The 12,933-nt window shown below is 67.0% G+C and overlaps 1 protein-coding gene across 1 annotated transcript in view; it reads right to left on the bottom strand.

Annotated features, from left to right (window-relative positions):
• CACNA1B (calcium channel, voltage-dependent, N type, alpha 1B subunit) overlaps positions 1-12,933 on the bottom strand; it is a gene marked incomplete at its 3' end in the record, with an annotated part of 138,429 nt that overhangs the window by 30,379 nt on the left and 95,117 nt on the right. Inside the window, exons 30-32 of the mRNA XM_014529697.1 lie at positions 11,982-12,119; positions 295-496; positions 64-228 (exon numbers count right to left, since the gene is read on the bottom strand). Coding sequence (XP_014385183.1) covers positions 64-228; positions 295-496; positions 11,982-12,119 — 505 coding nt within the window. The remainder of the gene's footprint in view (positions 1-63; positions 229-294; positions 497-11,981; positions 12,120-12,933) is intronic.

Below are 12,933 nucleotides of genomic sequence, written 5' to 3'. Positions count from 1 at the left end.
GGTGCCTGCAGCTCCTGCAGCTCCCGACCCCGCGCGGGGAGGAAGGCCGGCCCACGGACGCACCTTCATCATCAGCACCACGGTGTTGAGGGCGATCATGGCCATGATGAAGTACTCGAAGGGCGGTGAGACCACGAACGTCCACGTCTTGTACTGGAAGGACTGCTTGTTCTGAGGCATGTACCGCGTCAGGGGCTTGGCGCTGATGGCGAAGTCAATGCAAGCTCTCTGCTCGGGACAAAGAGCCAGAGGGCCCGCCCACCACCCACGCGGAGGTGCAGGAGGCCCGCCCACCTCGTTCTTCTCCAGGCTGCACGCAGACATCGCCCTGTCCCCCTGCTCCTGGAAGGTGATGATGATCAAGGCCACGAAGATGTTGACGAAGAAGAAGGGGAAGACCACGAAGTAGACCACGTAGAAGATGGACAGCTCCATGCGGTACCCGGGGCTCGGGCCCTGCTCCTCGTAGGTGGCGTCCACCGAGTGCTTCAGCACCCTGGCCAGCGACAGCGACAGCGACATGAGGGCCGGCGGCCAGGCAGGCGCTTCCTCCCAGGCCAGGCTCCCTCAGGAAGCCCAGATGGCGCTGCCACCCTGTGGGCCAAGCCCCTGCCCACGGTGCCATCTCGCTGGAGGTGGGCGACCTTCCCAGCAGGGGTGTGTGCAGGGCTGTGGGAGGGCCTCCCAGGGCAGGCTCCATGTGCCTGAGGTCCTGTCCCAGGAAGGGGAGAGGCTCGGCAGTTCTGCCTGACGCTCCACCACGCTCACCACTCATGCCTGCTCACACCCGCTCACACCCAGCCCGCCTGCCCGCCCCCAGCCCACACCCCCTCATACCCAGCCCACACCTGCCCTAACCCAGCCCACACCTGCCCTCGCCCAGCCCACACCCCCTCATACCCAGCCCACACCTGCCCTAACCCAGCCCACACCTGCCCTCGCCCAGCCCACACCCCCTCATACCCAGCCCACACCTGCCCTAACCCAGCCCACACCTGCCCTCGCCCAGCCCACACCCCCTCATACCCAGCCCACACCTGCCCTAACCCAGCCCACACCTGCCCTCGCCCAGCCCACACCCCCTCATACCCAGCCCACACCTGCCCTAACCCAGCCCACACCTGCCCTCGCCCAGCCCACACCCCCTCATACCCAGCCCACACCTGCCCTAACCCAGCCCACACCTGCCCTCGCCCAGCCCACACCCCCTCATACCCAGCCCACACCTGCCCTAACCCAGCCCACACCTGCCCTCGCCCAGCCCACACCCCCTCATACCCAGCCCACACCTGCCCTAACCCAGCCCACACCTGCCCTCGCCCAGCCCACACCCCCTCATACCCAGCCCACACCTGCCCTAACCCAGCCCACACCTGCCCTCGCCCAGCCCACACCCCCTCATACCCAGCCCACACCTGCCCTAACCCAGCCCACACCTGCCCTCGCCCAGCCCACACCCCCTCATACCCAGCCCACACCTGCCCTAACCCAGCCCACACCTGCCCTCGCCCAGCCCACACCCCCTCATACCCAGCCCACACCTGCCCTAACCCAGCCCACACCTGCCCTCGCCCAGCCCACACCCCCTCATACCCAGCCCACACCTGCCCTAACCCAGCCCACACCTGCCCTCGCCCAGCCCACACCCCCTCATACCCAGCCCACACCTGCCCTAACCCAGCCCACACCTGCCCTCGCCCAGCCCACACCCCCTCATACCCAGCCCACACCTGCCCTAACCCAGCCCACACCTGCCCTCGCCCAGCCCACACCCCCTCATACCCAGCCCACACCTGCCCTAACCCAGCCCACACCTGCCCTCGCCCAGCCCACACCCCCTCATACCCAGCCCACACCTGCCCTAACCCAGCCCACACCTGCCCTCGCCCAGCCCACACCCCCTCATACCCAGCCCACACCTGCCCTAACCCAGCCCACACCTGCCCTCGCCCAGCCCACACCCCCTCATACCCAGCCCACACCTGCCCTAACCCAGCCCACACCTGCCCTCGCCCAGCCCACACCCCCTCATACCCAGCCCACACCTGCCCTAACCCAGCCCACACCTGCCCTCGCCCAGCCCACACCCCCTCATACCCAGCCCACACCTGCCCTAACCCAGCCCACACCTGCCCTCGCCCAGCCCACACCCCCTCATACCCAGCCCACACCTGCCCTAACCCAGCCCACACCTGCCCTCGCCCAGCCCACACCCCCTCATACCCAGCCCACACCTGCCCTAACCCAGCCCACACCTGCCCTCGCCCAGCCCACACCCCCTCATACCCAGCCCACACCTGCCCTAACCCAGCCCACACCTGCCCTCGCCCAGCCCACACCCCCTCATACCCAGCCCACACCTGCCCTAACCCAGCCCACACCTGCCCTCGCCCAGCCCACACCCCCTCATACCCAGCCCACACCTGCCCTAACCCAGCCCACACCTGCCCTCGCCCAGCCCACACCCCCTCATACCCAGCCCACACCTGCCCTAACCCAGCCCACACCTGCCCTCGCCCAGCCCACACCCCCTCATACCCAGCCCACACCTGCCCTAACCCAGCCCACACCTGCCCTCGCCCAGCCCACACCCCCTCATACCCAGCCCACACCTGCCCTAACCCAGCCCACACCTGCCCTCGCCCAGCCCACACCCCCTCATACCCAGCCCACACCTGCCCTAACCCAGCCCACACCTGCCCTCGCCCAGCCCACACCCCCTCATACCCAGCCCACACCTGCCCTAACCCAGCCCACACCTGCCCTCGCCCAGCCCACACCCCCTCATACCCAGCCCACACCTGCCCTAACCCAGCCCACACCTGCCCTCGCCCAGCCCACACCCCCTCATACCCAGCCCACACCTGCCCTAACCCAGCCCACACCTGCCCTCGCCCAGCCCACACCCCCTCATACCCAGCCCACACCTGCCCTAACCCAGCCCACACCTGCCCTCGCCCAGCCCACACCCCCTCATACCCAGCCCACACCTGCCCTAACCCAGCCCACACCTGCCCTCGCCCAGCCCACACCCCCTCATACCCAGCCCACACCTGCCCTAACCCAGCCCACACCTGCCCTCGCCCAGCCCACACCCCCTCATACCCAGCCCACACCTGCCCTAACCCAGCCCACACCTGCCCTCGCCCAGCCCACACCCCCTCATACCCAGCCCACACCTGCCCTAACCCAGCCCACACCTGCCCTCGCCCAGCCCACACCCCCTCATACCCAGCCCACACCTGCCCTAACCCAGCCCACACCTGCCCTCGCCCAGCCCACACCCCCTCATACCCAGCCCACACCTGCCCTAACCCAGCCCACACCTGCCCTCGCCCAGCCCACACCCCCTCATACCCAGCCCACACCTGCCCTAACCCAGCCCACACCTGCCCTCGCCCAGCCCACACCCCCTCATACCCAGCCCACACCTGCCCTAACCCAGCCCACACCTGCCCTCGCCCAGCCCACACCCCCTCATACCCAGCCCACACCTGCCCTAACCCAGCCCACACCTGCCCTCGCCCAGCCCACACCCCCTCATACCCAGCCCACACCTGCCCTAACCCAGCCCACACCTGCCCTCGCCCAGCCCACACCCCCTCATACCCAGCCCACACCTGCCCTAACCCAGCCCACACCTGCCCTCGCCCAGCCCACACCCCCTCATACCCAGCCCACACCTGCCCTAACCCAGCCCACACCTGCCCTCGCCCAGCCCACACCCCCTCATACCCAGCCCACACCTGCCCTAACCCAGCCCACACCTGCCCTCGCCCAGCCCACACCCCCTCATACCCAGCCCACACCTGCCCTAACCCAGCCCACACCTGCCCTCGCCCAGCCCACACCCCCTCATACCCAGCCCACACCTGCCCTAACCCAGCCCACACCTGCCCTCGCCCAGCCCACACCCCCTCATACCCAGCCCACACCTGCCCTAACCCAGCCCACACCTGCCCTCGCCCAGCCCACACCCCCTCATACCCAGCCCACACCTGCCCTAACCCAGCCCACACCTGCCCTCGCCCAGCCCACACCCCCTCATACCCAGCCCACACCTGCCCTAACCCAGCCCACACCTGCCCTCGCCCAGCCCACACCCCCTCATACCCAGCCCACACCTGCCCTAACCCAGCCCACACCTGCCCTCGCCCAGCCCACACCCCCTCATACCCAGCCCACACCTGCCCTAACCCAGCCCACACCTGCCCTCGCCCAGCCCACACCCCCTCATACCCAGCCCACACCTGCCCTAACCCAGCCCACACCTGCCCTCGCCCAGCCCACACCCCCTCATACCCAGCCCACACCTGCCCTAACCCAGCCCACACCTGCCCTCGCCCAGCCCACACCCCCTCATACCCAGCCCACACCTGCCCTAACCCAGCCCACACCTGCCCTCGCCCAGCCCACACCCCCTCATACCCAGCCCACACCTGCCCTAACCCAGCCCACACCTGCCCTCGCCCAGCCCACACCCCCTCATACCCAGCCCACACCTGCCCTAACCCAGCCCACACCTGCCCTCGCCCAGCCCACACCCCCTCATACCCAGCCCACACCTGCCCTAACCCAGCCCACACCTGCCCTCGCCCAGCCCACACCCCCTCATACCCAGCCCACACCTGCCCTAACCCAGCCCACACCTGCCCTCGCCCAGCCCACACCCCCTCATACCCAGCCCACACCTGCCCTAACCCAGCCCACACCTGCCCTCGCCCAGCCCACACCCCCTCATACCCAGCCCACACCTGCCCTAACCCAGCCCACACCTGCCCTCGCCCAGCCCACACCCCCTCATACCCAGCCCACACCTGCCCTAACCCAGCCCACACCTGCCCTCGCCCAGCCCACACCCCCTCATACCCAGCCCACACCTGCCCTAACCCAGCCCACACCTGCCCTCGCCCAGCCCACACCCCCTCATACCCAGCCCACACCTGCCCTAACCCAGCCCACACCTGCCCTCGCCCAGCCCACACCCCCTCATACCCAGCCCACACCTGCCCTAACCCAGCCCACACCTGCCCTCGCCCAGCCCACACCCCCTCATACCCAGCCCACACCTGCCCTAACCCAGCCCACACCTGCCCTCGCCCAGCCCACACCCCCTCATACCCAGCCCACACCTGCCCTAACCCAGCCCACACCTGCCCTCGCCCAGCCCACACCCCCTCATACCCAGCCCACACCTGCCCTAACCCAGCCCACACCTGCCCTCGCCCAGCCCACACCCCCTCATACCCAGCCCACACCTGCCCTAACCCAGCCCACACCTGCCCTCGCCCAGCCCACACCCCCTCATACCCAGCCCACACCTGCCCTAACCCAGCCCACACCTGCCCTCGCCCAGCCCACACCCCCTCATACCCAGCCCACACCTGCCCTAACCCAGCCCACACCTGCCCTCGCCCAGCCCACACCCCCTCATACCCAGCCCACACCTGCCCTAACCCAGCCCACACCTGCCCTCGCCCAGCCCACACCCCCTCATACCCAGCCCACACCTGCCCTAACCCAGCCCACACCTGCCCTCGCCCAGCCCACACCCCCTCATACCCAGCCCACACCTGCCCTAACCCAGCCCACACCTGCCCTCGCCCAGCCCACACCCCCTCATACCCAGCCCACACCTGCCCTAACCCAGCCCACACCTGCCCTCGCCCAGCCCACACCCCCTCATACCCAGCCCACACCTGCCCTAACCCAGCCCACACCTGCCCTCGCCCAGCCCACACCCCCTCATACCCAGCCCACACCTGCCCTAACCCAGCCCACACCTGCCCTCGCCCAGCCCACACCCCCTCATACCCAGCCCACACCTGCCCTAACCCAGCCCACACCTGCCCTCGCCCAGCCCACACCCCCTCATACCCAGCCCACACCTGCCCTAACCCAGCCCACACCTGCCCTCGCCCAGCCCACACCCCCTCATACCCAGCCCACACCTGCCCTAACCCAGCCCACACCTGCCCTCGCCCAGCCCACACCCCCTCATACCCAGCCCACACCTGCCCTAACCCAGCCCACACCTGCCCTCGCCCAGCCCACACCCCCTCATACCCAGCCCACACCTGCCCTAACCCAGCCCACACCTGCCCTCGCCCAGCCCACACCCCCTCATACCCAGCCCACACCTGCCCTAACCCAGCCCACACCTGCCCTCGCCCAGCCCACACCCCCTCATACCCAGCCCACACCTGCCCTAACCCAGCCCACACCTGCCCTCGCCCAGCCCACACCCCCTCATACCCAGCCCACACCTGCCCTAACCCAGCCCACACCTGCCCTCGCCCAGCCCACACCCCCTCATACCCAGCCCACACCTGCCCTAACCCAGCCCACACCTGCCCTCGCCCAGCCCACACCCCCTCATACCCAGCCCACACCTGCCCTAACCCAGCCCACACCTGCCCTCGCCCAGCCCACACCCCCTCATACCCAGCCCACACCTGCCCTAACCCAGCCCACACCTGCCCTCGCCCAGCCCACACCCCCTCATACCCAGCCCACACCTGCCCTAACCCAGCCCACACCTGCCCTCGCCCAGCCCACACCCCCTCATACCCAGCCCACACCTGCCCTAACCCAGCCCACACCTGCCCTCGCCCAGCCCACACCCCCTCATACCCAGCCCACACCTGCCCTAACCCAGCCCACACCTGCCCTCGCCCAGCCCACACCCCCTCATACCCAGCCCACACCTGCCCTAACCCAGCCCACACCTGCCCTCGCCCAGCCCACACCCCCTCATACCCAGCCCACACCTGCCCTAACCCAGCCCACACCTGCCCTCGCCCAGCCCACACCCCCTCATACCCAGCCCACACCTGCCCTAACCCAGCCCACACCTGCCCTCGCCCAGCCCACACCCCCTCATACCCAGCCCACACCTGCCCTAACCCAGCCCACACCTGCCCTCGCCCAGCCCACACCCCCTCATACCCAGCCCACACCTGCCCTAACCCAGCCCACACCTGCCCTCGCCCAGCCCACACCCCCTCATACCCAGCCCACACCTGCCCTAACCCAGCCCACACCTGCCCTCGCCCAGCCCACACCCCCTCATACCCAGCCCACACCTGCCCTAACCCAGCCCACACCTGCCCTCGCCCAGCCCACACCCCCTCATACCCAGCCCACACCTGCCCTAACCCAGCCCACACCTGCCCTCGCCCAGCCCACACCCCCTCATACCCAGCCCACACCTGCCCTAACCCAGCCCACACCTGCCCTCGCCCAGCCCACACCCCCTCATACCCAGCCCACACCTGCCCTAACCCAGCCCACACCTGCCCTCGCCCAGCCCACACCCCCTCATACCCAGCCCACACCTGCCCTAACCCAGCCCACACCTGCCCTCGCCCAGCCCACACCCCCTCATACCCAGCCCACACCTGCCCTAACCCAGCCCACACCTGCCCTCGCCCAGCCCACACCCCCTCATACCCAGCCCACACCTGCCCTAACCCAGCCCACACCTGCCCTCGCCCAGCCCACACCCCCTCATACCCAGCCCACACCTGCCCTAACCCAGCCCACACCTGCCCTCGCCCAGCCCACACCCCCTCATACCCAGCCCACACCTGCCCTAACCCAGCCCACACCTGCCCTCGCCCAGCCCACACCCCCTCATACCCAGCCCACACCTGCCCTAACCCAGCCCACACCTGCCCTCGCCCAGCCCACACCCCCTCATACCCAGCCCACACCTGCCCTAACCCAGCCCACACCTGCCCTCGCCCAGCCCACACCCCCTCATACCCAGCCCACACCTGCCCTAACCCAGCCCACACCTGCCCTCGCCCAGCCCACACCCCCTCATACCCAGCCCACACCTGCCCTAACCCAGCCCACACCTGCCCTCGCCCAGCCCACACCCCCTCATACCCAGCCCACACCTGCCCTAACCCAGCCCACACCTGCCCTCGCCCAGCCCACACCCCCTCATACCCAGCCCACACCTGCCCTAACCCAGCCCACACCTGCCCTCGCCCAGCCCACACCCCCTCATACCCAGCCCACACCTGCCCTAACCCAGCCCACACCTGCCCTCGCCCAGCCCACACCCCCTCATACCCAGCCCACACCTGCCCTAACCCAGCCCACACCTGCCCTCGCCCAGCCCACACCCCCTCATACCCAGCCCACACCTGCCCTAACCCAGCCCACACCTGCCCTCGCCCAGCCCACACCCCCTCATACCCAGCCCACACCTGCCCTAACCCAGCCCACACCTGCCCTCGCCCAGCCCACACCCCCTCATACCCAGCCCACACCTGCCCTAACCCAGCCCACACCTGCCCTCGCCCAGCCCACACCCCCTCATACCCAGCCCACACCTGCCCTAACCCAGCCCACACCTGCCCTCGCCCAGCCCACACCCCCTCATACCCAGCCCACACCTGCCCTAACCCAGCCCACACCTGCCCTCGCCCAGCCCACACCCCCTCATACCCAGCCCACACCTGCCCTAACCCAGCCCACACCTGCCCTCGCCCAGCCCACACCCCCTCATACCCAGCCCACACCTGCCCTAACCCAGCCCACACCTGCCCTCGCCCAGCCCACACCCCCTCATACCCAGCCCACACCTGCCCTAACCCAGCCCACACCTGCCCTCGCCCAGCCCACACCCCCTCATACCCAGCCCACACCTGCCCTAACCCAGCCCACACCTGCCCTCGCCCAGCCCACACCCCCTCATACCCAGCCCACACCTGCCCTAACCCAGCCCACACCTGCCCTCGCCCAGCCCACACCCCCTCATACCCAGCCCACACCTGCCCTAACCCAGCCCACACCTGCCCTCGCCCAGCCCACACCCCCTCATACCCAGCCCACACCTGCCCTAACCCAGCCCACACCTGCCCTCGCCCAGCCCACACCCCCTCATACCCAGCCCACACCTGCCCTAACCCAGCCCACACCTGCCCTCGCCCAGCCCACACCCCCTCATACCCAGCCCACACCTGCCCTAACCCAGCCCACACCTGCCCTCGCCCAGCCCACACCCCCTCATACCCAGCCCACACCTGCCCTAACCCAGCCCACACCTGCCCTCGCCCAGCCCACACCCCCTCATACCCAGCCCACACCTGCCCTAACCCAGCCCACACCTGCCCTCGCCCAGCCCACACCCCCTCATACCCAGCCCACACCTGCCCTAACCCAGCCCACACCTGCCCTCGCCCAGCCCACACCCCCTCATACCCAGCCCACACCTGCCCTAACCCAGCCCACACCTGCCCTCGCCCAGCCCACACCCCCTCATACCCAGCCCACACCTGCCCTAACCCAGCCCACACCTGCCCTCGCCCAGCCCACACCCCCTCATACCCAGCCCACACCTGCCCTAACCCAGCCCACACCTGCCCTCGCCCAGCCCACACCCCCTCATACCCAGCCCACACCTGCCCTAACCCAGCCCACACCTGCCCTTTTTTTTTAAAAGCCTTTATGTTAACTGAGTAATACCACAATGGTGTTGATATTAAATATAAACCCATTATATTATAAAAAATAAATACTCAGAACTATAATGTCCAGTTAACCCATTTTAACTGTCAACATGTTTTTAAATAGGTCAAGTTCAGTGACTGGATATAGTCAGTACCAATAAATATATACTAAGTGGGTGAATAAATGAATATAAAGAATGACTGTAGCATCTGGAGGTATTCAGCCTGGAGATAAGGACACTAAGTCTGTAAATAACCAGAGATATTAGGTGAAAGAAGAGTGTGTGTGCTTTGGATCGACCCAAGGTCAGAACTAGACCCGGAGTGTGGAATTTATACAAAAGCAAATTTCCATTGAGACAAAGAAAAAGCAATTTATTTGCACTGCTCATCATGAAGGGGCTGGCTGCTGAAGCACGAAACAGGTCCCCACGACTGAGGTGTGCATGCAAAGACCGAACGGGTGTTGGGCCGGGATGCAGGATTTGCTGTACTCCACGGAGGTCAAGGGAAGACTTCTCAGAGTGCCTGGGCAGAGGAATCACCTGGGATCCTGTGAGTGGGCAGAGTGCGATCAGCGGGTCTGGGGTGGGGTCTGAGGTTCTGCATTTCTGTCAGGTTCTCCGGGGATGCTGGTGATCCTGGCCCACAGACCACACTTTGAGTAGCTATGGTTAGATTATCTCTGGGCCCCCTTAGGACTCTGACATTCTGTGAATCTATGGTGGATGTCTACAAGCTCTAAACCAGGGGTCCTCAAACTACGGCCCGCGGGCCACATGCAAATACAAATATTGTATTTGTTCCCGTTTTGTTTTTTTACTTCAAAATAAGATATGTGCAGTGTGCATAGGAATTTGTTCATAGTTTTTTTTTAAACTATGGTCCGGCCTCCAACGGTCTGAGGGACAGTGAACTGGCTCCCTCTTTAAAAAGTTTGAGGACCCCTGGGATAGCCCATTCCCGGGGGTAACACCTCCCCAGCTCGGCGATGCCCACGGCTGGACGCAGGTTACCAACAAGGAAAAGGGAGCTGACAGAACTAACAAGTCAGGGAGCAGGAAACCGAAAGCAAGCAGGCGGGGGAGTCCGCACTGGGGAGCCCAGACCCGATGCCCCCTCTCCCAGCCCACACCTGCTCACACCCAGCCCACACCTGCCCTCGCCCAGCCCACACCCCCTCATACCCAGCCCACACCTGCTCTAACCCAGCCCATACCTGCCCTCTCCCAGCCCACACCTGCCCTCGCCCAGCCCACACCTGCTCACACCTGCTCACACCCAGCCCACACCTGCCCTCTCCCAGCCCACACCTGCCCTCGCCCAGCCTACCTGCCCTCGCCCAGCCCACACCTGCCCTCTCCCAGCCCACACCTGCCCTCGCCCAGCCTACCTGCCCTCGCCCAGCCCACACCTGCCCTCTCCCAGCCCACACCTGCCCTCGCCCAGCCTACCTGCCCTCGCCCAGCCCACACCTGCCCTCTCCCAGCCCACACCTGCCCTCGCCCAGCCTACCTGCCCTCGCCCAGCCCACACCTGCCCTCTCCCAGCCCACACCTGCCCTCGCCCAGCCTACCTGCCCTCGCCCAGCCCACACCTGCCCTCTCCCAGCCCACACCTGCCCTCGCCCAGCCTACCTGCCCTCGCCCAGCCCACACCTGCCCTCTCCCAGCCCACACCTGCCCTCGCCCAGCCTACCTGCCCTCGCCCAGCCCACACCTGCCCTCTCCCAGCCCACACCTGCCCTCGCCCAGCCTACCTGCCCTCGCCCAGCCCACACCTGCCCTCTCCCAGCCCACACCTGCCCTCGCCCAGCCTACCTGCCCTCGCCCAGCCCACACCTGCCCTCTCCCAGCCCACACCTGCCCTCGCCCAGCCTACCTGCCCTCGCCCAGCCCACACCTGCCCTCTCCCAGCCCACACCTGCCCTCGCCCAGCCTACCTGCCCTCGCCCAGCCCACACCTGCCCTCTCCCAGCCCACACCTGCCCTCGCCCAGCCTACCTGCCCTCGCCCAGCCCACACCTGCCCTCTCCCAGCCCACACCTGCCCTCGCCCAGCCTACCTGCTCACACCCAGCCCACACCTGCCCTCTCCCAGCCCACACCTGCTCACACCCAGCCCACACCTGCCCTCGCCCAGCACACACCTGCTCACACCTGCTCACACCCAGCCCACCCACTGCCAGCTCCCCCTGGTTCAGGAGCCCAGGGTGTATGTTCTGAGGGTTCCTGCTGGTCCCAGAGGAAGCTCCTGCTACTCATGTGCTCGGGACACGAAGGCCCCTCCGGCAGCCCGAGGGCAGCACAGGGAGACACGGAGAGCCCCCGCCTGTGGCACCAGCCACTGAAGGGCTCCAGGACATCACTCGCCCTATCAGCTCCTCTGGGAGAGCGGCCGCCCTCGCTGGCAGGAGCAGGAAGGAGCCTGCGGGCACCTGCTGAGAGGCTGAGACCCACACGGAGGAACCAGAGGCCCTGCCCTCGCTCTGCCTGCCCGGCTGCCACATGGCACTCACATGGGCCAGCCTTCCCCCGTGGACACGGTGAACAGCGTGAGCAGGGCCCAGAGCACGTTGTCGTAGTGGAAGTCGTACTTCTTCCACTGCCGCGGCTGGGCCTCCACCTCCTCCCGCTCGTAGTCCAGGTACTGGCCCCTGGGGACGACACAGAGGTGAGAGGTCAAAGCCAGGCATCTGCAGGCAAGCAGCTCCTGAATGCTGTCTCTGCATGGAGCAAGAGCCAGCTCTTCGACGTGTGTCCACACTCAGAGGCATGACGCGGGGCCCAGGCACACGCCACACTCAGAGGCATGACGCGGAGCTGGGCACACGCCACACTCAGAGGCGTGACGCGGGGCCGGGCACACGCCACACTCAGACCAACTCAAAATGGACAAAGGCCTGACCGGGCCCCGTCTGACACGCTCCCGGGACAAACACGGGGCCTTTTAGGCAAACGGACCCGGAGACACGACACCAACATCGTGAGCTGCAACAACGAAAACCCAGACACAGGACTTCACCAAAACCTCAAGCTTTTGTGCCTCAAAAGATGATCAGCTACAGGATGGGGACAAACCTTTGAAAACTGTCGCTCTGAGGAGGGAGCTGTGTCTAGAACATGTAAAGAACCACTACGATCGTTTCTGTACTTGGTTAACTTTACCTTCCCTGTGGGTTTTAGAGGGGGGGGGAGGAGCAGGGAGCAGTCGCCTCCTGTGTGCGTCCCGACAGTGCACGGACAGCACTCCAGCTGCACCGCAGCGTCACGGCCACCGTCATGGCCACCACAAGCACCTCAGGTGCACGTGGGCGCAGGGTCTGAGGAGACACCGCCCGCAGCCGCTGGTCGGCGAGGACTGAGCTGCTTCCTTTGGAAAACAGCGCGTCGCTGGGACCTGGAGACCCCAGGGCCCCCTCCCCGGCAGGGATGTGGGCTCTCGGCCGCGGTGGGAAACCGCCTGGCACT

The sequence above is a fragment of the Myotis brandtii genome, unplaced genomic scaffold (assembly GCF_000412655.1).
Source record: "Myotis brandtii unplaced genomic scaffold, ASM41265v1 scaffold691, whole genome shotgun sequence".
Classification (NCBI taxonomy): Eukaryota; Metazoa; Chordata; class Mammalia; order Chiroptera; family Vespertilionidae; genus Myotis; species Myotis brandtii.
This window is presented reverse-complemented; position numbering and strand designations above follow the sequence as displayed.